Below are 26081 nucleotides of genomic sequence, written 5' to 3' on the forward strand. Positions count from 1 at the left end.
TTGGGGAGGCTTAAAGGAGTAAAGGCAAAAAATGAGCTTATTTGGGGGTATTTTGGGCATATTCAATTAGTGTATAGCTCATTAGCATATTAAAATTCATTTTTAAAAGAAACTTGTAATACAACACATTTTACTATTCATGGATAGTTTCATTGTGTAAAGTTTTATTTTGATAGGAGTCAAGGAAAAAAATAGCCCCATTAGGGTGTAATGTTGCCTGGCCTTATTGGCACACATCTTGGTTTGATGAGAATTTAACATATTTCCTCAACTAGGATTTCTTAGAACTTTTAGTATGTTGTTTTGGACACCTCATAGAAATGATCTAAGTTGCCAAAAAATATTTTACAATTAGTCTGTTGTAAACCGCTACTTTGACTGGACTATTAGAGCAAGTGAAACACATTGGAAATCTCTGTTTAGGTGGATCAGACGGCATGGCCTGGACTGAATCTTAGGTGTGTACTATGGGACGATGTAGGCCTGGAGAAGAGGGCTTGGTAGTCCAGAAGGCAGCAGGGTGGGGTAGGAGGGTGGGGCAGGAGGGTGGGGCAGGTGGGGCAGGTTTGGTCAACTTTAGAGGTTTTATTTCAATGGATGTTCCAGTGAACTGTTTTTTTTTTTAATTTAAATTTCAAACGTTATGACGCACATATGAACTCATTAAATGCCTTTGCCAAGGCTAAATGGTAATGATGGATATTCTATCACAATAGAATATCCTCCCCCCATCCAGACTCTCCTTCCCTGGAGTATAAATGTCGCCACAGTCCGACACGATGGACACCGAACTGGATCAATCTGAAAGGAGACCTGAGGTATCCACGAGCCCCAGACAACATCCGTCCAGAACCTCCTGCTCCGAAACAACCTCCAAGACCATCATCATCCCAGCATGCAACAGATCCAGGTGAGCCACTGTGTGGGGATGACTTGCTACCTGGAGTAATAGCTTGATAAGGATGTGATGGTGTACAGGTGATGGGAGGTAAGTGATTCCCACTGATGAACTATAGACTATGAGGTGATTGTGTTTGATGTGACTTTGTGAAGGAGTTTGGCTTTCCCTTAGACAAGTAATATCCCACATCACTTCTCACTGGTGGGTAAGAACTTGCAGTTAGTATTTAATTTTAAAACTATAAATCTTTATAGCATCATCTAAGTCTATCAGATCAAATGATACCCTCCGCTATTCCAGCCACAGAGCTGAAACCAAACCCTCCTCCTCCTCCTCCTGCAGGTCTTTCGGCTGCTCGTGGTCTGCTCGCTGGTCCTGCGCCAGTGCCTGGCAGGGCCCCTGGGGGGCCAATGTGTAGATGAGGCCTACTGCACCAGCAGCCTGGAGGAGTACCACGCCCAGCTTGTCAGCCTGCCCAACAGCATCAACAAGCGCAGTGTAGCCCCCTGGAGCTATGTGTGAGTAGCTGACTCAGGACACTCCTACATGGGATAACTAGGTTCCTATCCTACCCTGTAGACAATAAAGGGTGAATGCAACATAGTCAAGGACTGTTGTGAATATTCTTAATTCACCAGCATGGTGGTTGAGTAAGTATTCAGCTTAGGTTTCAGTTACATTTTTAAAACGGTAAATCTGTCCCCCACACTTTGTTTAGATTTTTTTTGTACGGCCGCATCCTCGGTTACAAAAAGACAAAACTGCCCCACCCACCTGTAAAAACCAACCTTCACCCCTGGTTCAGCTGGAGGAGAATTGGTACCTTGATTTAACACGTTTCTCTCTCTTTCCAAGGGAGCACATTGACCTGAACAGGGTCCCTCAGGTCATCTATGAGGCTAACTGCCTGACCAGCCACTCCTGCAGAGGACTGGACAGCAGCCTGGAGACCCTCCCCATCACCTTGAGGATGCCTGTTCTCAGGAAGAGCACCCGCTGTGCCACCTACTCTCTGGAATATGAAGCCATTAACATAGCCTGTATATGCGCTACATCTAGACAAGGCTTATTCTAAGCATGGGATATTAAACTGTATATTTTTGTTTTACATTATGTATTCATGTTGATGTTGAGAATATTATGTTCACCTGAGGGGAGTTAGAATCAGTTGTTAAATGCAGGATGCTCAAGCACCCCTAAATTTAATCTCAGCACCCCTAAAAATAATAATAAATGTTATTTTTTTATGATTATGGTTTATTATCATTTGATGCTGGTAGTTCATGAAGGGACATACTTAGTTTTTTCATTAATTCAATATTTTGCATAATAAATAATGTATTAATTGTTATCCAGTAAATTAGGGATTTATTAGCAAGGGGTTTAACACTTTTGCAAGGCACTGTATTCATGTCACATTATCATTGGGGGCTGAGCACCCCTAATGGTCTGATCCTAGAATTGCCCCTGGTTAGTTGTTTTGTTGTGTTGCAAATGTCACTTATAAGTATTATGATTTATAATCATGAACCCATGTCAACTTCCTATAATCAATAAATTTCCCACCTCACAGAAAAAAATATGTAGGTGTTTTATATGTTCTTTGAATACAGCTGGATTTAGAACGAGTCCCTTTCAGAAAAGCACAGAGGACTATGAGCTTGGAGTCTACAAACATCATTGCACTGCCAGATTCTTTTCATAATTTGCCATATTATGGTCAAGGTGCACAAATCCAGGGTGTCCAATTCAGATACTTAAAAAGAATAAGAATAATCACACACATATGTGGATCCAAGACACCATGGTTTCCCTTTGTCCTAAGGTTTCCTGCACTACTGTTGCATAAGGCAACCTTCTAAACAGCCTGTTCTGTAGCTGCAGAGTTTTATGAATATAATTTGTCGATTACTTTACTGTTTACTTTTTTGATTACTTTTCGAGCAACTTTTACTTTTCAATAGGGATCCCCTTATCACTGTCTTCACACCCTCTCTTGATGTGAGTCATTGTTTAACAATAAAAACCTTGTCAATTAATTCCTTTATCGTACACAAATAAGGGAATCTGTATTTCTAACTTTTTAGATATCGGTCATAATGAACACCTATTTGACAAGATTTGCCCCCAAAACATGCGCTGTAGAAACTGGTTCGAGTTAAGGGATGCGCTTCAATGCCGCTATCTATTGGTTTATTGTGAGCAGTACAAGTGCAGTTTTAACAGTCAACCACGAGAGAGCAGTATTAAAGCTGCAAGTCGCTTTGGATAAGACTGTCTGCTAAATGACTAAATGTAAATAAATGTAAAGCGCTGCCCTATGACTCTGTTTAATTAGTTTGTATTTAAAGAGAGTAAATATAACATGTAATGCTCACATCAAACCACTGGATAGCGGTATGGGTCTTTTATGGAAATGTTTTTCTAAAATGTCTTTCATTAAATTACCAAGACCAGTAAATAAAGAGATTCTGTTTCAAAGTCAGGTGTTGAGCCCTTACAGTACACAGGACTAATGATAAGAAACTATGACCACAATTCCAACCTAACTCTTGAGACTGTCACATGAATCCACCGACCTGCTCCATCCAAACCTGCTCCATCCAGACCTGTTCACCCAGACCTGCTCCACCCAGACCTGCTCCACCCTGACCTGCTCCACCCAGACCTGCTCCTGGAAGCTGCAGCCGGTTGATTCAGCTCCTCCAGGCTGCAGGCCTCAGTAGGACCTCCAGGCTGCAGGGCTCAATCAGATCAGGATGGAGGACAGGGGTACGTGTGCAGGGGGGCAAAGAAAGGAGGTCGGCTCTGTATCTTTTGGGATGGTGATGGGGTGGTGACCCACAGGCAGATGGTTGGGGGTTGGGGGGGCGTTGGGGGTTGGGAGGGGGGAGAAGGGAGGGGTAATAAGACAGATTTATTTTCCTTCCCTGTCCCTTGAAAGTCAATTAAATGCATCCTCCAGCTCCCAGCCTGCTGCAGGGTCCTCTAGCTCCCAGCCTGCTGCAGGGTCCTCTAGCTCCCAGCCTGCCTGCTGCAGGGTCCTCTAGCTCCCAGCCTGCCTGCTGCAGGGTCCTCTAGCTCCCAGCCTGCCTGCTGCAGGGTCCTCTAGCTCCCAGCCTGCTGCAGGGTCCTCTAGCTCCCAGCCTGCTGCAGGGTCCTCTAGCTCCCAGCCTGCTGCAGGGTCCTCTAGCTCCCAGCCTGCTGCAGGGTCCTCTAGCTCCCAGCCTGCTGCAGGGTCCTCTAGCTCCCAGCCTGCCTGCTGCAGGGTCCTCTAGCTCCCAGCCTGCCTGCTGCAGGGTCCTCTAGCTCCCAGCCTGCCTGCTGCAGGGTCCTCTAGCTCCCAGCCTGCCTGCTGCAGGGTCCTCTAGCTCCCAGCCTGCTGCAGGGTCCTCTAGCTCCCAGCCTGCTGCAGGGTCCTCTAGCTCCCAGCCTGCTGCAGGGTCCTCTAGCTCCCAGCCTGCTGCAGGGTCCTCTAGCTCCCAGCCTGCCTGCTGCAGGGTCCTCTAGCTCCCAGCCTGCCTGCTGCAGGGTCCTCTAGCTCCCAGCCTGCCTGCTGCAGGGTCCTCTAGCTCCCAGCCTGCCTGCTGCAGGGTCCTCTAGCTCCCAGCCTGCTGCAGGGTCCTCTAGCTCCCAGCCTGCCTGCTGCAGGGTCCTCTAGCTCCCAGCCTGCCTGCTGCAGGGTCCTCTAGCTCCCAGCCTGCTGCAGGGTCCTCTAGCTCCCAGCCTGCCTGCTGCAGGGTCCTCTAGCTCCCAGCCTGCTGCAGGGTCCTCTAGCTCCCAGCCTGCCTGCTGCAGGGTCCTCTAGCTCCCAGCCTGCTGCAGGGTCCTCTAGCTCCCAGCCTGCTGCAGGGTCCTCTAGCTCCCAGCCTGCTGCAGGGTCCTCTAGCTCCCAGCCTGCTGCAGGGTCCTCTAGCTCCCAGCCTGCTGCAGGGTCCTCTAGCTCCCAGCCTGCCTGCTGCAGGGTCCTCTAGCTCCCAGCCTGCCTGCTGCAGGGTCCTCTAGCTCCCAGCCTGCCTGCTGCAGGGTCCTCCAGCTCCCAGCCTGCTGCAGGGTCCTCTAGCTCCCAGCCTGCTGCAGGGTCCTCTAGCTCCCAGCCTGCCTGCTGCAGGGTCCTCTAGCTCCCAGCCTGCTGCAGGGTCCTCTAGCTCCCAGCCTGCTGCAGGGTCCTCTAGCTCCCAGCCTGCCTGCTGCAGGGTCCTCTAGCTCCCAGCCTGCTGCAGGGTCCTCTAGCTCCCAGCCTGCTGCAGGGTCCTCTAGCTCCCAGCCTGCCTGCTGCAGGGTCCTCTAGCTCCCAGCCTGCCTGCTGCAGGGTCCTCTAGCTCCCAGCCTGCCTGCTGCAGGGTCCTCTAGCTCCCAGCCTGCCTGCTGCAGGGTCCTCTAGCTCCCAGCCTGCCTGCTGCAGGGTCCTCTAGCTCCCAGCCTGCCTGCTGCAGGGTCCTCTAGCTCCCAGCCTGCTGCAGGGTCCTCTAGCTCCCAGGCTGCTGCAGGGTGGACGGGCTGACAGGTTGCAGCAGATGCATGCGTATGCTAATGAATGACTGGGCTGTTTTACGTGCGTAGAAAGGGGGGAGGGGTCCACTAGTTTTCATGAAATGGGCTAAATATTAAATGTGTTCAAAGTAAAATACAATTTTGCTCAGAAAGTATGTCCAGCTGACATACTTTCTGAAAGATAGTGAGAACTCCTGAACACAGTCTAAATCACAGTGTTCTCTGGTGTTACACACACTGTGTGTGTGTGTGTGACAGTGGAGGGGAGATGGGGGATGTATATCACAGTCAGCTGGTGACTCCGAACCCCCTTCTAACTCACCACTGAAATGGCCACCCACCCTCACAGCCTCACAGCCTCACAGCCTCACAGCCACCCACCCTCACAGCCTCACAGCCTCACAGCCTCACAACCACCCACCCTCACAGCCACCCACCCTCACAGCCTCACAGCCACCCACCCTCACAGCCACTCACCCTCACAGCCTCACAGCCTCACAGCCACCCACCCTCACAGCCTCACAGCCACCCACCCTCACAGCCTCACAGCCTCACAGCCTCACAGCCACCCACCCTCACAGCCTCACAGCCTCACAGCCTCACAGCCTCACAGCCTCACAGCCTCACAGCCTCACAGCCACCCACCCTCACAGCCTCACAGCCTCACAGCCTCACAGCCACCCACCCTCACAGCCACCCACCCTCACAGCCTCACAGCCACCCACCCTCACAGCCACCCACCCTCACAGCCTCACAGCCTCACAGCCTCACAGCCACCCACCCTCACAGACTCACAGCCACCCACCCTCACAGCCTCACAGCCTCACAGCCTCACAGCCTCACAGCCACCCACCCTCACAGCCTCACAGCCTCACAGCCTCACACCCTCACACCCTCACAGCCTCACAGCCACCCACCCTCACAGCCTCACAGCCTCACAGCCTCACAGCCACCCACCCTCACAGCCTCACAGCCTCACAGCCACCCACCCTCACAGCCTCACAGCCTCACAGCCACCCACCCTCACAGCCTCACAGCCTCACAGCCACCCACCCTCACAGCCTCACAGCCTCACAGCCACCCACCCTCACAGCCTCACAGCCTCACAGCCACCCACCCTCACAGCCTCACAGCCTCACAGCCACCCACCCTCACAGCCTCACAGCCTCACAGCCACCCACCCTCACAGCCTCACAGCCTCACAGCCACCCACCCTCACAGCCTCACAGCCTCACAGCCTCACAGCCACCCACCCTCACAGCCTCACAGCCTCACAGCCTCACAGCCACCCACCCTCACAGCCTCACAGCCTCACAGCCTCACAGCCTCACAGCCACCCACCCTCATAGCCTCACAGCCGATGAAATCCTATAGATCCTAACTGATCACGGTCCAGCAGCGTCAGTATGGATCTGCAGCTCTGCATGTGGAGCCCACAGCACAGAGAGCCCACAGCACTGAGAGCCCACAGCACAGAGAGCCCACAGCACAGAGAGCCCACAGCACCGAGAGCCCACAGCACAGAGAGCCCACAGCACAGAGAGCCCACAGCACAGAGAGCCCAGAGAGCCCACAGCACAGAGCCCACAGCACAGAGAGCCCACAGCACAGAAAGCCCACAGCACAGAGAGCCCACAGCACAGAGCTCACAGCACAGAGAGCCCACAGCACAGAGAGCCCACAGCACAGAGAGCCCACAGCACAGAGAGCCCACAGTACAGAGCCCACAGCACAGAGGGGAATGGTGGCCCCTCATCCCCCTGCCCCTTCTCCACCTGCCTCTCCTCTCCCTGCCTCTCCCTGCCCCTCCTCCCCCTGCCCCTGCCCCTGCCCCTCCTCCCCCTGCCTCTCCTCTCCCTGCCCCTCCTCCCCCTACCTCTCCTCTCCCTGCCCCTCCTCCCCCTGCTCCTCCTCTCCCTGCCCCTCCTCGCCCTGCTCCTCCTCCCCCTGCCTCTCCTCTCCCTGCCTCTCATCTCCCTGCTCCTCCTCTCCCTGCCCCTCCTCCCCCTGCCCCTTCTCCCCCTGCCCCTCCTCGCCCTGCTCCTCCTCCCCCTGCCCCTCCTCTCCCTGCTCCTCCTCTCCCTGCCCCTCCTCCCCCTGCCCCTGCCCCTCCTCGCCCTGCTCCTCCTCCCCCTGCCCCTCCTCTCCCTGCTCCTCCTCTCCCTGCCCCTCCTCCCCCTGCCCCTGCCCCTCCTCGCCCTGCTCCTCCTCTCCCTGCCCCTCCTCCCCCTGCCCCTGCCCCTCCTCGCCTTGCTCCTCCTCCCCCTGCCCCTCCTCTCCCTGCTCCTCCTCTCCCTGCCCCTCCTCCCCCTGCCCCTGCCTCTCCTCTCCCTGCTCCTCTTCGCCCTGCCCCTCCTCCCCCTGGCCCTCCTCCCCCTGCCTTCCTCCCCCTGCCCCTCCTCGCCCTGCTCCTCCTCCCCCTGACCCTCCTCCCCCTGCCCCACACCCCTCGTTGTGATTGGGTAGAACAGTGCTGTGACTCTGTGGACGTGTGGTTGCGCCGTTCTCCTGTTACGCTGCCTTATGAGGTCTGTGGCGGCGTTGCCATGGCGACGTGCTCCAGTTTCTTGCCTCTCACCGGATCCAGTAGAATGGAACACGACGCACAGCCTTAGTGCCCGTGCTTAGATCAAACAGGGATGTTGTTGGCCGAGAGGGGGCTCCCTGGGTTATGAGAAGAGACAGGATGAACCTTACAAACATCAGTAGACGCACAGACAGAAAGGGGAAGCAGCTTCGCCATGACAACTGCTAACGTGCACGCGTGGGGAGATGGGCTCACATGCACTAATCAGTCACGCACAGAGCTGAAGGAACTGGCTCCAAGATGGCAGTGTGTATGTCTGTGTATGTGGCCAGAGCATTCAGCAGTCAGAGGGTATTGGGCTGAAGGGGGAGTGTTAGGAGATGTAGAAAGATCTGGAACACAGAAGGAGAAACAGAGAGATGGACACAGGGAGAGAAACAGAGAGAAAAAAGGGAGGGTGGGAGAGAGAGAGAGAGAGAGAGAGAGAGAGAGAGAGAGAGAGAGAGAGAGAGAGAGAGAGAGAGAGAGAGACAGAGAGAGAGAAAGAGAAAGAGAGAGAGAGAGAGAGAGAGAGAGAGAGAGAGAGAGAGAGAGAGAGAGAGAGAGAGAGAGAGAGAGAGAGAGATAGCGTGTGAACAAAGCCCTGATTGCTGAGTCACAGCTTTCTCTCCCCCTGCACCTCTACTTGTCATCTATCACAGAGAGGCTGTTCCTCCTGTTCACTCCTGCTCACCTCACTCTTCTCCTTCCTCTGCTCACCTCACTCTTCTCCTTCCTCTGTGGGTTCTCCCCTTCCACACTGCCCTCTCTACTGAGTTACCACATTCTGTCCTTCATTTGAGTGGCTTCATCTCTCTGTTCTACCCCTCTTGTTCTCTGTCTCATCCTGCGCCTTCTCGTTCTCTGCCTCCTCTTTTCCCAACTTTCGCCTACTCCCTCCCTCTCTTCACCCTGTATCTCCATCCTCCTATGCTCTCCTCTCCTCCCTCCCCCTCTTCACCCTGTATCTCCATCCTCCTATGCTCTCCTCTCCTCCCTCCCCCTCTTCACCCTGTATCTCCATCCTCCTATGCTCTCCTCTCCTCCCTCCACCTCTTCCTTCTTCTCATCCAGTCCACCTCTAGTTCTCCTCCACCCAGTGTTGCCTGAAGAAAATGGTTCTATATGTCGTTAGAGTTAGAAAGTTCTTTAGACTAGCTGTGGGCATTCTGCTGCCAAAGTATGGATTGTAGCACGTAGCTGTTAGAAAGGTCAGTGAGGGTCCAGAAACATGGCCCCTGAAAGGGAACTGAACACACCCCTTAGATAAACCAACATCTTTCAAAATGAACAAGGTAGGAGTCCGACAAGGTAACAGCTATTGGAGGACCACAACAGCCCCCCATTCCCTCGTTGGAATATTGATTTGATTTGATGAGGGTAGCTTCATGCATATCCCCTCTATCCCTCACCACACACCCCTGACCCCTGGCAACCCCCTCCCCCTCTCCTCTCTTCCTCTGTGTGGATGGAAACCATCCCCCCCCACCTCTCTCCCACCCTGCCTTCTCTTTTCCGAGTTCTAACCTAGAATTCCAGAGTTGTTTGAACAGAGTCCTCTCGCCATTGCAATTGGTGCTCTTTGACCTTTCCAGTCATGGTGAGGAGGTATGTGGACAGTAAGGGTGGAATTCCTCTGAAGTTCCAAGTTATGTACATTCTCTCTCTCAGGAGACCAGCAGGAACAGACACATAAACACGCTCACACATTCATTACATACACTCACAAGCAAACACACACATCAATGAATACAATACAATATGGAAGTTTAACACACATAAAAGCAATCATGCTAACATATGAAAACCAATACAGATTTTTTGGGTGACATGCAGACTTAAGTGTATCACCTCACATGGCAACACAACATGTTTGTTCATTCTTTCTCTGGAACCCAAATCTCTTAAATTCCTTGTATGTATTTTTGCTAAAAATCTTCCCAAACATTCCATGTAGAGGAGACAGTGTCCTGAACAGGGGACAATACAAACAGCATTTCAGGAAAAACAAGAGATGGAAAGAGACTGCAGTTACATTGAACAATTTCTTATAATTGTCAGTTATTTTTATCTCTAAAACAACTCTGTTTAAAGGTACTTGTGAATCCTTTTAAATTAAGATTGAAACCACATTTAACCAAAAAGTACCTATTTTCATAGTTCTGATTCAATTTGACTAAAGAAAAAAACGTTGAATGATTTATCAAAAAACTGATTATGTATTTTTCCAAAATGTTTGAATCAACATCAATCTGCCTAAACCATTTGTGATAATTAGTTACTTAAGAAAGCAAGGCCTTTAACATTTTGAGTTACAAAGCTATAAATAACAATAGAGGTGATTTGTAACATGTTTTCATTAGTTGTATTTTATATTATTCCACAAGAAAACAGAAACTGAAGTTATTGATTATCTGTAGCATCTGGTTATTCCATCAAATATTTAGAAGAGATCCAGATCATTTATTTGATGATGGAAGTTTGTTATTTTCCAGTAAAACTTTGCCATACAAATCTCAACAAGCAAATGTGGTGTTATGTTTTTGACATTGATAATGTTCATTGTTCGCTTTTTTTTATTGGTTTTAATTCCTCTAGACAATAACATATTGGTATTTCCTCTAGACAATCTGAAACAATAACATTCTTATTTAATAGCTTACTTAATACCCTCTATAATCTATCAAAACGTAGCTATTCATAACAGAAGTATGTTTGTAAAGGCAACAATTCAATCATTTTGTAGGACATAAAAATAAATGAAAATTATTGTTAAGATATATTTGAAAGGTACAAACATCATAACTTGCATGCTGTTTTCCAAAACAGTCAAATCACAATACTACCAAAATTGTTATCAGTAATTCCTCAATATTTTGGAATTCGTTAAAGACAATTTACATTTGAATATTAGTAAAAAAATGAATTCACTATGACAACAACATTTTATATTTTTCCAATTTCATGTGTTAGTAGTGTAGTGTAAATACTGAACAGGCCTTTTAAGTACAACCACTCTTCAGGTTAATTTCATGCTAATATTACGGTAAGATATGTTGGTCAATCGTAGCCTCATACAAGCCTGTATAGTCAATTGTCCAAAAATAATTAACCCTAAAATATCTTGTTTGAGGTTACAGAATTCACTTCTCTTCTTCTTTGATTATGTCGGCTTGTCCACCAACAGAAATAAGAGATCTATGGTAAATCGTCAAAAAGTATATGACGAAACGTTCTTGTTTTAAGGCGGAAAAGGGAGTACCAAAATAGTAGTTAAGCAGCTACGGTGGGACCAGTCAGGAAACAGAATCCGGAGGCTACAAATGTAGTCACGCCCCTTGGAATGCGAGTATACAACGCCTCTTCGCGGAAGATATAGGCCTCCATTTGTGGCTGCCTTCAAAAACTCATGCAGATATGCGCAGTGAAAAGGAGAGGAGAGGGGAGGGGACTTTGTGGAGAAAAACTCTCCGCCAAATACGTCCTCATTCTCCCCCCTTGGCTGGCAAATGATTTAAAGTAAACATTGTTATTTAAAAAATACGTAACCATTCCTCATTCAATTATTCGAAATACCTGCGGTTGTATCTGTGTATGTTTCTGCATACAAAAAATAGCTAAATAATTGTTTAGTTATAAGTCAACTCTACTCAGATTGCATTTAGTTCATCTTCATATTGCATTCGATTTTAGGCAACTAGTTACTAGCATAGTTTATGATAACTCTGTAACTGGTAAGAAAAGAGGTTGAAACAAGGACTTAAAAACAAACAAAGAGTTTCAGAGGTGCTGAGTCTATTCACTGCAAACATGCCCCGAGTCCAGCACGTCCCTGAATGTAAAAGGAGAATATATAGATTTCTGAAGGAATTAATTCAGATGTCAGCTTTGTCATAGTTTGGACAACACCAAAACAGAAAACCAAAAATAGCAGATTTCTAAATGACTCAAAAATGAATTCGTTTGTTTGTAAAGGAATAAGTGTGCTTCCAGAAAGCCACCCTGGGTGTTTATAGCAGGTTCTCATCTGACCTCTGACATCATGGAAAGGGCGGGGCTTGAGGAGGATGTGATGATGTAACCAAGAAAACTTGTTTGGGAGATGGTGTGGCAGTGGGAGCAGGTTACTACGCTGGTCTAGGTTCAGTTTTAGTTGAATTTCACAATATTATTTTCAGTGTTTCACATATTTATTTGCTGTTGGCAGTTGGGGAGGTTAATCTGATGCTTGACCTGAGATCCTAAAATCAAGTTGTACCTGGTTAGGGTTAGCTGGTTAGGGTAAGCTGGTTATGGTTTGCTGGTTAGGGTTAGATTTACATTTAGTCATTTAGCAGACGCTCTTATTCAGAGCGACTTACAGTAAGTACAGGGACATTCCCCCCAAGGCAAGTAGGGTGAAGTGCCTTGCCCAAGGACACAACATCATTTGGCTTGGGGGGAATCGATCCGGCAACCTTCTGATTACTAGTCCGACTCCCTCACCGCTCAGCCATCTGACTCCCTAGGGTTAGCTGTCAGCGCTGCAGGCTGAGCCCAGGATGAGGCTGCTGGGGGGGGGGGGGGGGTCAGGATGAGGCTGGTTAATAGTTTGTTTTGTTCTTTGTTTGTGTTTCATGAAGTTTTACATTTAAAATGTTCTTCTTTTAGCAGATACTTTTATCCAAATGAAGTATTATTAGAAAAGTTTACATGATTTGTAACATCACAGAAAATCTGAATGAAAACCAATGTCACAGTGATCTTCAATTAAAACAAACAACCACAGAAGTATAATCAATTTACATAAATGCAATATCGTTATGATATAGCAAACCCATGTGAAACTACAGTACAACAGCTTTTTGACATCTCACAGGAAGACATTAGCAGTGTGATGTCAGTGTTATGCCAAGGAATACCACTATGACATCACAAATAACCAACATGACACCAAAACTAAGCTGGCAGCCAGGAATCGTGCCACCTACTGTAGTCATCACAGACAAGCACTGTGACACCACATTGGACAGTACCATTGTGATCTCACAATCACCCCCGCTGACAAACAAGGTGAACCATAATGCCATTATGAAACACATTATTGCAACCCTCTGGGCATGTTTTGATTGAAATATTATGGAATATTAGGACACTGTAAATTAAATGCAATCACCGCAAATTATATTACTAGAATACAAGGAGGAAATATCAACATAACACATGTAATTGTTTTGTGTGTCCACAACAAAAATGTTTGCATTTTGAAGTTTATACTATCACAAAAGGCTGCTTATAAGCAAGTATACCAGTAGCTTTAGTTGGAAGGCTGGATTTCAGGTATGCTCCATTCTAACACACTCTCTCTCCCTCTCTCTCCCACTTTTTCTCTCTCAGTCTCTCGTTCCCCCCTCTCCCTCTCTGTCTCTCTCCCCCCCTCCCTCTCTCTCTCTGGCGCCACGTTGCCCAGGGTAACCTGAGCCACCCAGCATTCCACACCGTGACATCTGGGTATTCTACGGTTGCTGACCCCTTAGGGGTCAAAGGTCATTTTTGGGAGGAGGAGAGTGAGGGCTAGTTTGGGGGAGGAGGGCCTTCTCTAGGGAAGAAGGGTACAAAGACACGAGGGTAACTGGAGGGGGGAGGGGGAGGGAGGGGGGGGTGACGTAATTATTTTAGAATCGACTCCGCTTTCTTTTTTGTGATACAGTGTTGTGTGAAGAGCAGGCTGATGATGCTAGCAGAGTTGAGATAGGGGGAGGAAGAGGAGGAGGCAAAAGGTAAGGTTTGTGTGTGTGCTGTGTGTGTATATAGCACACACCTCCCATGCATGTGTACAAAACAAACCGCAGCTCCTTAGTGATTGGTCAGATTTACCGAAATGATGTCATCTATAAGGCAAGAGTATTTCTACCACGTCAAACCGTCTTCAGATAAAGAGTTTGATCTGGTTTCTGACTCCTTTTATTTCCTGACAATAACACACTTTACACATGTGGAGACCCTTCAGATAGTGTTAGGATGTGTGTTTATAGGATGTGTGTTTATAGGATGTGTGTCTATAGGATGTGTGTTTATAGGATGTGTGTTTATAGGATGTGTGTTTATAGGATGTGTGTTTATAGGATGTGTGTCTATAGGATGTGTGTTTATAGGATGTGTGTTTATAGGATGTGTGTTTATAGGATGTGTGTCTATAGGATGTGTGTTTATAGGATGTGTGTTTATAGGATGTGTGTTTATAGGATGTGTGTTTATAGGATGTGTGTTTATAGGGTGTGTGTTTATAGGATGTGTGTTTATAGGATGTGTGTTTATAGGATGTGTGTCTATAGGATGTGTGTTTATAGGATGTGTGTCTATAGGATGTGTGTCTATAGGATGTGTGTTTATAGGATGTGTGTGTGTGCTTTATACCTTCCTGTGGGTCAGTTCACTGCTGTTTACAGTGTGGCTTGCACACCTATTATAGACCATGTAAACAAGGGCTTAATGCATCATAAAACTAACAGAAATGAAGACTTTAGGGGTCAGTCATGTGTGAGTCTTAAACCCAACATGGGGGAGAGTGTGGAAGTAAAGTATGTCTGTGCACGTGTGTGTCTGACTGTGTGTGTGTCTATGTGTCTGACTGTGTGTGTCTGACTGTGTGTGTGCGTGTGTGTCTGACTGTGTGTGTGCACATGTGTGTGTCTGACTGTGTGTGTGCGTGTGTGTCTGACTGTGTGTGTGCGTGTCTGACTGTGTGTGTGCGTGTGTGTCTGACTGTGTGTGCGCGTGTGTGTCTGACTGTGTGTGCGCGTGTGTGTCTGACTGTGTGTGCGCGTGTGTGTCTGACTGTGTGTGCACGTGTGTGTCTGACTGTGTGTGCACGTGTGTGTCTGACTGTGTGTGTGCGTGTGTGTCTGACTGTGTGTGCACGTGTGTGTCTGACTGTGTGTGCACGTGCGTGTCTGACTGTGTGTGTGCGTGTGTGTCTGACTGTGTGTGTGTCTGACTGTGTGTGTGCGTGTGTGTCTGACTGTGTGTGTGTCTGACTGTGTGTGTGTCTGACTGTGTGTGTGCGTGTGTGTCTGACTGTGTGTGTGTCTGTGTGTGTCTGACTGTGTGTGTGTCTGTGTGTGCACACATCTGCCAGAGGTGTGTCGCATGTTAGCATGTGGCTGGTCAGGTGACCGGCGTGGGGGCAAAGGAAAGACCAACAGAAATGTTTCATCAGCATTCTTTCGGTTCTCATTGGCTTAAAGGAACAGTTTGACAAGTTGACACGTGATTGACACAATGACGCCAACATTGTTGATTTTGACCAAACCAAGAGAGACTCGTTCAGAGCTTGTAGGACAGGTTTGTTTCAAAACTATCAACACACGACTACATATATAGATTGGCCTACATATAACACTCTGGGCTACAAACAGGAGTAATGCTTGTGAATCCAAAATCCTCAGCTGAATAGAAATGCATGTATCTGAGGTCCAATGTTCCGTGGGAGCAGGTGGGACTGAGTGTGGGCTGTGAGCCAGGACGAGACCCCCAGCCCCCTTGAGCCAGGACGAGACCCCTAGCCCCCTTGAGCCAGGACGAGACCCCCAGCCCCCTTGAGCCAGGACGAGACCCCCAGCCTCCTGTGAGCCAGGACGAGACCCCCAGCCTCCTGACAGCCGGGCCGTGGCCCACCTTCACTCTGAACACGGACCACAGAATGGATGGCTGTGTGTGTGATGGACAGTTGGTTTACTTTGCTCAGCCTTCCAAAGATTTTCTAACCACAGTTATTCATATTACTCTTAGCTAACAACGGAGAATGCTGAAACACTTCCAGTGTAATCACATTGCAAATAAACGAACATAAATCTATCACTGATTAACATCAAATGTATTTATGCTGTGTATAAATAGTTATTGCTGATATAATAATTTTTCAAAAAAATGTATTTGTTATTTCAGTTTTGATTTGTCTTAGTATTTCCCTCGGTTTCTAATAGTTTTTTATTTGGTTATTAATGAGCTGTAACCTAATACAGACACCCCAAATCATTTCATTCATAACTTCCTGCAGCATCATGCAGTGAGGAAGTGACAACACTTGATCCCGTTTGGTTTGAAGTCAACCCTCTGGACGCATTTCTTCATTTGATTACTTTATTAAGTTTTCATCTCGTTTCCATCAGTTTATTAGAGAAAGCTCACGTGATTTTAATTAATATTGAATTATATTCAGAGTAAAGCCCTGCTTGCTACGTCTGTCAAGTCATTTACCGGTATGCGATTGCACAATTACTTGTACTATATATCAACTTTGGCAAACAAGTTTCTAGTCTCTTGACACGCCTTACTTTCAAAAGCTGTTTCTTCCTAAGTAGAATGTGTTTTGTAACCTGTAAAAACAACTCTTCGTTATGTGAACAGCAAAGCAAGTAAGCCTATGATTACATCTTTGGTGGAGTTGACAAATGGTGATGATATAGCATATCAACAGAATTAGACCGGGGGCCTCATGACTAAATATGGGCATTTACACCACCTTCCTCTGTCCCACATACCTCGCTCTGTGATTTATTCCTTCTGCCCCGCCCCCGTTCTACACTTCAGCCACACAGGCTGCTCACGCGCGCCTGGTTCAAACTCCTATCCCGTGCGCGTGCACACAGACGAACATTCCTTACATAGCGTTTCAAACACATAACAGGCTGGTTTAATCTGTATTTAGAGGAGAGGGTGAGCTCGGTTTAAGCAAGTTTTTGTATGAAAGTCAGTGGGAGAGCGGGAGAGATACTGAAGGCGCAGATAGAAGTGTCCCCTCTTTCGCTCCTCTCGCAGCTTTCGGAATTCATTCTGCCTGACATCAAACGTTCTCCGCCGATTAGCTGCACAATCAGGTCCCCGCAGAACCGGGAGGGGGGAGTGTGGTAGCGAAAGGCAAGTTCTTTTCCGCTGGACAATGCCATTAGTTCAGCACCATTGGTCAGGAATGCCAGATTTCACAGCCCGCTGCCCTACTCCAAGCGTAAACCAAAGTGCCTTCATCACGCCAGTCCCCTACCCCAGCTCTCTACCCCTGCTACCCTACCCCAGCTCTCTACCCCTGCTACCCTACCCCAGCTCTCTACCCCTGCTACCCTACCCCAGCTCTCTACCCCTGCTACCCTACCCCAGCTCTCTACCCCTGCTACCCTACCCCAGCTCTCTACCCCTGCTACCCTACCCCAGCTCTCTACCCCTGCTACCCTACCCCAGCTCTCTACCCCTGCTACCCTACCCCAGCTCTCTACCCCTGCTACCCTACCCCAGCTCTCTACCCTGCTGCCCTACCCCAGCTCTCTACCCCTGCTACCCTACCCCAGCTCTCTACCCCTGCTACCCTACCCCAGCTCTCTACCCCTGCTACCCTACCCCAGCTCTCTACCCCTGCTACCCTACCCCAGCTCTCTACCCCTGCTACCCTACCCCAGCTCTCTACCCCTGCTACCCTACCTCTGCTACCCTGCCCCAGCACTGTACCCCTGCTACCCTACCCCTGCTACCCTACCCCCAGCCCTGCACCCCTGCTACCCTACTCCAGCTCTCTACCCCTGCTACCCTACCCCAGCTCTTTACCCCCGCTACCCTACCCCAGCTCTCTACCCCTGCTACATGAGTTGCATATACGAAAAAACGTCCATTGTCAGGGCATTTGTTTAGCCTAACAAACTGGTTACCAGGGTTACCATGACACTATAAGCGAATGCTGAAAAGGTCTCTCAGCCTTGCCCACACTGTTTTCTGGTGAAGTCTGAAATATGTGTAGCCTATGTATTGGTGTATGAATAACATCGAAATTGTCGTGCGTACGTGGATATATAGGCTATATCTTGTGCTAATTACACGCAGTACAAATGTGCATGCTCACTTCTGATCGTTAATTGGAGGTTAGGATGTGATTACATTAATTTATGTTCTATCCCATGGAACAGTAAATTCATAGATAATTTCTCTACATGTAGGTTATTCTGTAGATCGAATACAATATATTTGGCTTTACACAAAAGTACAAATCCAGGGGATATAGAGTAGTACAGAATAGCTTTTCTGGCAAACTTTTATAGAGAAGTTAAATGACTATCTCGCAACCTCCACGCGAGTATTCAGAAATTTGTGAATGGAAGACAGAATGTAGGTTCATTGTTAAAAGAAAACTATACAGTGACGTTCCTTGGTACGCGACCAATCCTAGAGGTGATAAGATAGTTAAAGACCGACAGATTCAACCAATGGCTCGTCACGCGGCAAAGACTAGCGCAGAAACAGGCCAATCGGAAACTGGCATGCAAATAAGGAATTTGCCTCAGCAAGAGCTGAATGTCAACTAGTCAAAGATGGAGTCCAGAGCTTGGAGGCCGTGAGGGTTGGCCATGGACGAAATGCAATTTCTATTTTAGAGACAATGCATGCGACAGCCTGCCATGCTTGATGGAACAACTTAACACTGCAATGGATGTTCGTTTGGGGAATACGCCGGATAAATGCAGAACATTTACCTGCCATCACTTAAACAACTTTTGCTCATTTTCTCGTTCTCCTTTTCTGTCTTCCAAGGATTGTCCCTCCCATGGCAAGGTACCATTCATGAACTGAGGAGCTCATCTCCGTGTGAGTAGCATCCTCGTGAGTGGGAGAAATGGCGGGAGCTCACGGCGATACCGGGATGTTGGTTCGGGTATTCAGGATAGGGAGGGGTACGCACTCGGCTGAAGTAGTTTTTAATATTTTGTGTGTGTGTGTGCGTGTATGTGTGTGTTGGCCCGCGCTGTGATACAGGGGCAGAGAAAGGGGTGTGATTGACAAGTGAATGCACATGCATTATGTGTGAACGCAGAGGTGGTCATGACTATTGACGTGTAAGGGTTATGTCAAGTATGAGGTTCATTCTTGTACTTATAATGTATTCTTACAACATTAAGATATAACTGTTCATTGAAAGCCCCGTGTAGCCTCTGTTGAATACTGGCGGGGGTGGGCAGAAGATTCCCATTTTCGAATTAAATGTAGCCTGTTTTTACACGAATTAAACCTAGTCCTGTTGGGCCTTAGCCTTTTTGGTGGATGTTTTCTTATAAGACAAAGATTGGCTGTAAGTTGGCAGGAGTCGTTTTTCAGCCCCCAAATATATTATACAGTCACGGTATCCAAATAGTTTATTTGGAGTTATTGACACACGGTAATGCTGTAGGTGATTAGCCTATTGCAACCCCTGAAATTGGAAAATGGTCTCTAAACAGTTTGCTGTACTTATTCATGAGGTGGATCTAAAGGTCTTAGAAATAGTTGGTGGTCCACGGTCTGAAGTCAACGTGCGGCTAATTATTTTAATGGAAGGTTACAAAGAGTTTACATGTAGACACAGTCTTAAGTGTGAATTGATTACAAAATGTCTTAAACCTAAATATAAGTTCTGCAACTCTGAAGGTTCACTTTGGCGGCGACTTTTTTGTGTGATTCAAACCTCATCTGAACATTGGAAATAACAACCCGCCCCCGCCCCTTCCTCTATAAAACGAGGAAGGGTTTCAAATTGCCACTTTGGCCAAGGGGACAAGAATAGTACGTATTAAATGAAGGTTTCTGGTATTGTATCGCGGAATGTGCTCTTTGCCCCACATAGCATATGCTGACCCCTCCCTCATTTCCTATGTCTAGTGTTTGCAGTTTTTACCTGACTCAAACATAAAAATTGTTTCAACTTTTATTTCGAAAACAGGATATATTTTTTTCTTCACTATTTGACGTTTTGTGCACGTTGCTTGGAATTGTATAGTTAGATGCATTCCGGTTTAATGTATTGGTCCATTTATTCGGAACAACAATGTGACTAAAGTAGACAATTGAAGATAATATGACTAACAGGTTAAACGTCTATTTGCAACATATCAGACTTCAACTATTCGACGTGCTTTCTCAACAAACTTAGGCACACACTGTCCTAAATATGATTATTTTCGACCTTTCGTTTTCATTCCTTCTTTTTCATCGAGTAGGTGTTATTTTCAAACATTGTGTCAGATGTTCGCCAAAGGCCCATAACCGGCTATTAAAATCAAATCAAAACTAAGATGGCAGTGTTAGATGACACGTGCAATTGTATGTGTGAAATTTAAATTCTAGCAAATTAAACGTAGCATATAGGCAGTAATCCCATACTGTCAAAATGTGTTAGGACTGTTAATATAGTTGACGGCCTGCATTCAGGGATTTGGAAATATTTTCAATGGATTTAACGAGACCGCATAAATGTTGTTGTCCAAAGCCCTTTTTCTGTTGTACTACTGTGAAATCAGATGAGCAGTGCAATATTAAAAGGGCATTGGTTGACATAAAAGACCCCCACCCTTAATCTTCACCCTCCTCCCCCAACTTCCTGAACTCCTCTCTTCTGGATGGATACGACACCTTATCTCCGCTTACACAAATTAGGTTATCACATAAAGGAAACAAAAACCAAGTTGATTGTGTGATTTACGTTTAATTGTGACAGCCTTTAACGATGCATTGGGCCGATATACATGAAACATATGTAGAACTATAATTATAAAGTAATTTAGGCATCTAAATGTGGAAGGAGGAAGGTTCAACGCGGTCCATAGGTCGTGTTCAGACCTAGTTCGACATTTAGATTAAAAACTGTTAACGGATTTAGTTTAGAAATGAAAGTAGGCCTATGTATCATGTCCTCTTTGTTAAATGACATAATATGTTGCATTTTAGCCATTGTGACACAATGAAGTGGGACTTTTTTTTATGGAGAAATTTGTGTTTGCTATGTGTGTGTCTGGTGTGCGCGCGTGAATGAGTGTGTGTGTGTGGTTGTGTATGCGCGCACTCCGATTAGCCGTGAGCAGAGGTCAGCTGCTTTGACGATGTTGCACTACTGTTCCATCCGCTGAAGCAGTGCAATAGTATTGTCATAGCATTCGGCCTTCGCCAGAGCCTCGCTGGAAGCGGATGCTGTCACTTATGGACGGAGGGATGGACGGAGGGGTGTATGGAGCGTTTGCACGGTTCTGCTGTGGGCCTCTTGTGTTTCACGTCTCCCGCTTCCGAGACCAGCCTGCTCAACGTATCGAAACTCAGACAAAAATGCAGCCATATGTCATAAGTTTACTGATGTTTCTATCTTAATGCTTCCGCCTGTGTTGTGAATCTACACTTTGCGTAGCTACTCCCATGACACCAACACCAGGCTGTAGAATCAGTCAATGGACTTGTTTTCAACCAAACTTGCTTTTTTTTTTTTTACTGTAGTAGATAGGGCCTCTATTGACCACGCCTCCAAAAAAAGAACATTTTGTTCGACAGAACTTCAGAGGTCGTCTTCGTTTGCATTGGAAACCACGTGTCAGATAAAGTAACATTCAAACAATGCTTTGAAGTCAGTTTCACAACTTTTCACACGTTTTGAAAATAGTGTAATATACACATTGGTTTAACCCAAACCACTGCGCCTCGTGGTGTTTTCTTGTATTGGTAAGGGGTTAGATTTAGGCAAGCTAAAATGTACTATCCTAGAAAAAAGACATCGATGTTTAAATATCAGCTGTGCTAGAAAGGGCAGATTCACAGCCAATAAAGGAAGTACCTGTTATTACCTAGACCTAAAAGCCTAGTAAATTCACTGTAGAACTAAAGATAAAATAACAGTTTTGCAGGCAGATTAGACTAGGCCCAAACTACTCATTTCAATCGAACAAATTGAAGTCATAGGCTACAATTTAAGACGTTAAATGTCCACAAATGGGATTGTTATACTAAAATGATTTCATACTCAATTAATCATGAAACAAATATTTGTCTAAATGTTTGCTGTTGGCTATTTATGTTGGAACATGTACAAATAGGCCCACTAAAAAGTACCAGTGAAAAAACAGTCATGTTGTCACAATTTTAAGATATTGTTATTTATGCACTAAAATAACTTCCCACAAGGATGGTAACAGAAGAAGAACTGATTCTGCCATTTTTCAGTTGACCAATAACACTGTTTTGTTGCAGTTACGGGTATGACATAAATGAAAGAATTTCCGGCTATTCGTTTTTGTCTCTTGCAAACCAATAATTTGAGTGGAACTTTGTAAAAAATAATTGCATATATATATATAATATATAATTTTTTTTAAGCACTACCTAATTGTTCTTCCCGGCGGATCCCATCCTCTGCTTGTAAGGCTCAGCAGTGTGGGTGAAGGGGCTACATGTTAGTGGCTGGTCGCATGGGGGAGGGGGCTTCCTCTGAGGAATGCAGAGGGCAAGTCCTGCTCTGGAACAGGGAGGAGGGGAACCGCCTTGGGATACGTTTCATCCCTGCTGTAGACTGCTGCTATAGACTGCTGCTATAGACTGCTGCTATAGACTGCTGCTGTAGACTGCTGCTTGCTGTGGCCAGAGGGGTTAGCTGCCTGTGTGTGTGTTCGTGTGTGTGTGTGTTCGTGTGGGAGTTTGTGTTAGTGTGTGTGTGTGTGACGAACACCCTAGGCAGCCCCATTCCCCATGTATACGCTCACTCCTTACTCAGTGTTGTTTACAATATGGCGCCATGAGTTTATGTGCAAAATAGGGTGAGATCCTTGGGTACGATCATGAGAGTGTGCAGTTGATAGACTACTGCATGTAGATTTGTCAGTGAGTCAGATGTGTCTGTGCTGGTGTTGATGTAGCCCTGGATCACAGGCAGGTTGGCTGGCGGCAGCCGTTCGGCCCTAGGCCAGGTTTTGTTGATACGGCCACTGGGTTGATGTTACCTGTAGAACGTGAAGGATTATTAGGGCGGGAGTTTAGGGCGGGTAAAATATTTGTAGTCTGTTTTCCAGGAGTCCACTATAAAAACTGCAAGTAGGAGCCTGTCCTTGCATGAATGCTGGCAGGCAAATACCAGAATATATGATGTTTAAGTCATGAAGCCAATTGGATGTAACTGAATAGACCACTACAGCCAGTGGTGGTGTTTATCACATCCTAGAAATGCATTTAGGAGCAATGCTAATGATCCTTCTAAGGATTATTTGTTGTTTTTCTTACTGGACAATGTATCAGTTGGTCTGACATTATGGAAAAACAACTATATTTCAGTGATGTGATTAGAGTATCTTCAAACAGGAGCATAAAACAAAAAGAAACTCTAGGATAGGTCTACGTTGCCTTGAATCAGAGTATGTTAACATCCAGTATGTTTTCGGAACATTGCTGGGGCCCCTTCGAAATTCTAAGAAAAAGGCACTGCGGAATTTCTCCCATCTGTTGTCTCCAAAGTCTATGGTTTTAATGGGGGTCAAAGTTCACTGTTTCTGCCACTGAAAATAATAGTGCCTCCTTGGAAGCTGTTTCTGTTTAAAATGACCCAAACGTTTCCTTATTCTTGATAAATGGAAACAACGTGAAGACTATGGATTTTTAGCTCGAATGTCCCTCAGAAACACTGCATTGAAAACCTCTATCGCTTTTCAGTGGCTTGTCTGTGCTGATTGATTTAATAGGCCAGATAACGTGAATTATTGTGAACCTACAGCAGCTTTAAGTCACTTATTACCCAAGTAGGCTTTAAATATTGGGGTTTTGCTATTCCTGTTTGGCTGCAATTGACAAGTGTGCTTGATTATTTAGGTGGATACTAAGTGGTTATAAAGAATTGTTTGTTATAATATCCATTTCTTTAAATTTGAGATTTTGAAAAGCTCAATTTTGAATAAATGCATCCCCCTCCCTTTCTCCCTCTCTCTCTCTCTCTCCCTCCCTCCCTCCCTCCCTCCCTTGCTCAATCCGTCTCTCTCTCTCGCTCCCTCCCTCCCTCTCAGGAAACCATGTGCACCAAGCGTGTTCAGTACGACATACGACTGCTGGATATTAACAGTCCAGACAGGATCAAACTGAAATCTTTTTAAATAAGACAATGTGGTTGACTGTAGAATTTGACAGGCAAGAAGCAGGAATGGTGGTTGATTGGTTTGTGCCTGAGTGGGACTCATTGCGTGTTTACAAGTGTTTAACAGGAGGATGGGACACTTCTGCCAGGCTGTATGCTCTGCGTCGTATGAAAAGCTAGTAGGTCTATTGATTTCGGTCTTTACCTGTTTTCTCGGAAATGTCGGATTAGCTGTCACTTGTCAGCCGTGATTAGGTGTTCTGTGTTCTGAAACTGGAGGTTGTGCTAGAGATAACACACAGCCGGTGGTGGAACTGCTATCTGATGGGTGCTTTAAGAAATCAGGAAGAAGAAAACTGAGGATTGATAAACAGCAAATAGAAGACAGAAAACAGAACAAATGGTTGAACTGGGAGCCTCAGAACCCTGTGTGCCCAGCTCCAGAGCTGCTGAGAGTTTGGAATTCACACGACGTCAGCAACCCTGCCACGTGACGAGAGCCATCGCAGGAGACGGGCCGTCTAATTGGACATTCTTTTCTCAAAATGCGCAGGTATGTTGTGTGCCTTAATAATCATCTCTACGTTGGCTGCCATGTGTGTCTCCTGCTTGTCCTCGAGGCTGCTGGTGTGCTGCTCATATCATCATTTATATACATTTGATGCCTTGCAGACGTGACCCTATCAATATTGCCTCTGCTTTGAGTGTTAACAGAGCAGTGCAATATTGCTTATAGGGTCTCGACTTCAGGGAAGGTCCTCTGGGCGGCTCAACTTCAGGGAAGGTCCTATTGGGCGGCTCAACTTCAGGGAAGGTCCTATTGGGCGGCTCAACTTCAGGGAAGGTCCTATTGGGCGGCTCAACTTCAGGGAAGGTCCTATTGGGCGGCTCAACTTCAGGGAAGGTCCTATTGGGCGGCTCAACTTCAGGGAAGGTCCTATTGGCGGCTCCTGCCTTGTTTTCCTGGTATTGAGTTATTGTTAGTTGTTTGTGAAGGTTGTTTAATTAAGTATGTAATTTAAAAGCAAAGACTTAACAACTTTTGCAGGCCATACGTTTGTTATAGTCTTGCTCTGTGTTTTTATAAAGAAAACCAGATGAATGATGATACAGTGTGAGTTAAGCTGACACAACACCACACCAGCACCATGTATACTAAACACTGAAACACTGTGAAATAATTCATTAGAAGCTTTAACAAAAAGCAGTGAAAGACAATCAAATGAAAAATATGAATTGTTCATGGAAGGTTATTCCAGTGTAACTCACAAATCAAAAAGGACTTACGTTACATTGTGTCAATTAACTTGTTGTTGTTCATTGTGTTGTTGGTCTTAAACTCATCTTGTCATTTTTGTCTATCTGAAATGTATTTTACTATAAGAGTTCGTAATTATGGAAATTATTCTAAGTATACTTCTGACAAAGACTATTTTAAATGTAAAAACCTTCAGGAAGAGTTGTATATTGTAAGTTTCAGTATAACTCATTTATTGCCATACCCAATTGTTATTAAGCATGTGTAAAAAATCACATTAGTTCAGAACCATATATTTGCCTAATCATAGGAATGTATGGTCATTAAGCAAGTGTAAAATCTGTTTCAGATTATTGTGTATAAAACTGTCATAGATAGAGAAGGGGCTTGTGTCAACATAATTTCAAGATTAAATGTAATTTTAAGTAGTTTCAGGTGCTACATCTAGTTAATATGGTGGCAGTGGGCTATGGGCCTTGAGGTTATGTGGCCAGGAATCAGGATCATTCTATCAATGTAAGAAAAATGCATCATCTATTAAATTAGAGCTATACCCCCACCACTACTCCATCCCTGCTCAGTAATATCACATTCACAACATCCTAAATGGAGAATTGATTTCAGCCATTGAGACTGTGTTGGTAGCAGAGCAAGGGTCTCTGTGAGCCTGAGAGCAGCTGGGCTGCTGCCGTCCTGCCTGCTGGGGGGGCAGCTCTGGGGGGGCAGGGTGAGGGGGCAGCTCTGGGGGGGCAGGGTGAGGGGGCAGCTCTGGGGGGGCAGGGTGAGGGGCAGTTCTGGGGGGGGCAGGGTGAGGGGGCCTGGTGGCTGGGGGCCTTCAGGACGGGGGCCTATAGAACCTTCCCTCAGAGAACCGGATGCTCTCTGCCTGGCACTCTTTCCCTGTTGCACTACTGTGGAAGCTGCAGCAAGCAGTGCAATAATGAAAGGGCATCAGTCAGCTGGGATAGTTCACCGCAGACGCAGGAGCTGAGAG

At 46.5% G+C, this 26081-nt stretch overlaps 1 protein-coding gene and 1 long non-coding RNA gene across 2 annotated transcripts; both read left to right on the plus strand.

Annotated features, from left to right (window-relative positions):
• Window positions 1-32: 32 nt before the first annotated feature.
• LOC124464789 (interleukin-17A-like) lies at window positions 33-2108 on the plus strand. Its single transcript, XM_047016634.1, has 4 exons — window positions 33-458; window positions 737-910; window positions 1244-1419; window positions 1757-2108. Exons 2-4 carry the CDS (start codon window positions 896-898, stop codon window positions 1974-1976), a joined length of 411 nt encoding a protein of 136 aa, XP_046872590.1. The 5' UTR covers window positions 33-458; window positions 737-895; the 3' UTR covers window positions 1977-2108.
• A 16179-nt stretch (window positions 2109-18287) lies between these two features.
• Window positions 18288-25776, plus strand: LOC124464906. The gene is made up of 3 exons (XR_006955772.1): window positions 18288-18569; window positions 23762-24382; window positions 24566-25776. It is a non-coding gene; the product is annotated as an uncharacterized LOC124464906 (long non-coding RNA).
• The last annotated feature ends 305 nt before the right edge of the window (window positions 25777-26081 follow it).

This window comes from Hypomesus transpacificus, unplaced genomic scaffold (genome assembly GCF_021917145.1).
Source record: "Hypomesus transpacificus isolate Combined female unplaced genomic scaffold, fHypTra1 scaffold_42, whole genome shotgun sequence".
NCBI lineage: Eukaryota > Metazoa > Chordata > Actinopteri > Osmeriformes > Osmeridae > Hypomesus > Hypomesus transpacificus.

Bases quoted from the DNA above. Each gene is read 5' to 3' on its own strand.
- LOC124464789 (XM_047016634.1), top strand. The intron at 1,420-1,756 runs GTGAGTAGCTGA...TCTCTTTCCAAG, and splicing joins GTAGCCCCCTGGAGCTATGT to GGAGCACATTGACCTGAACA.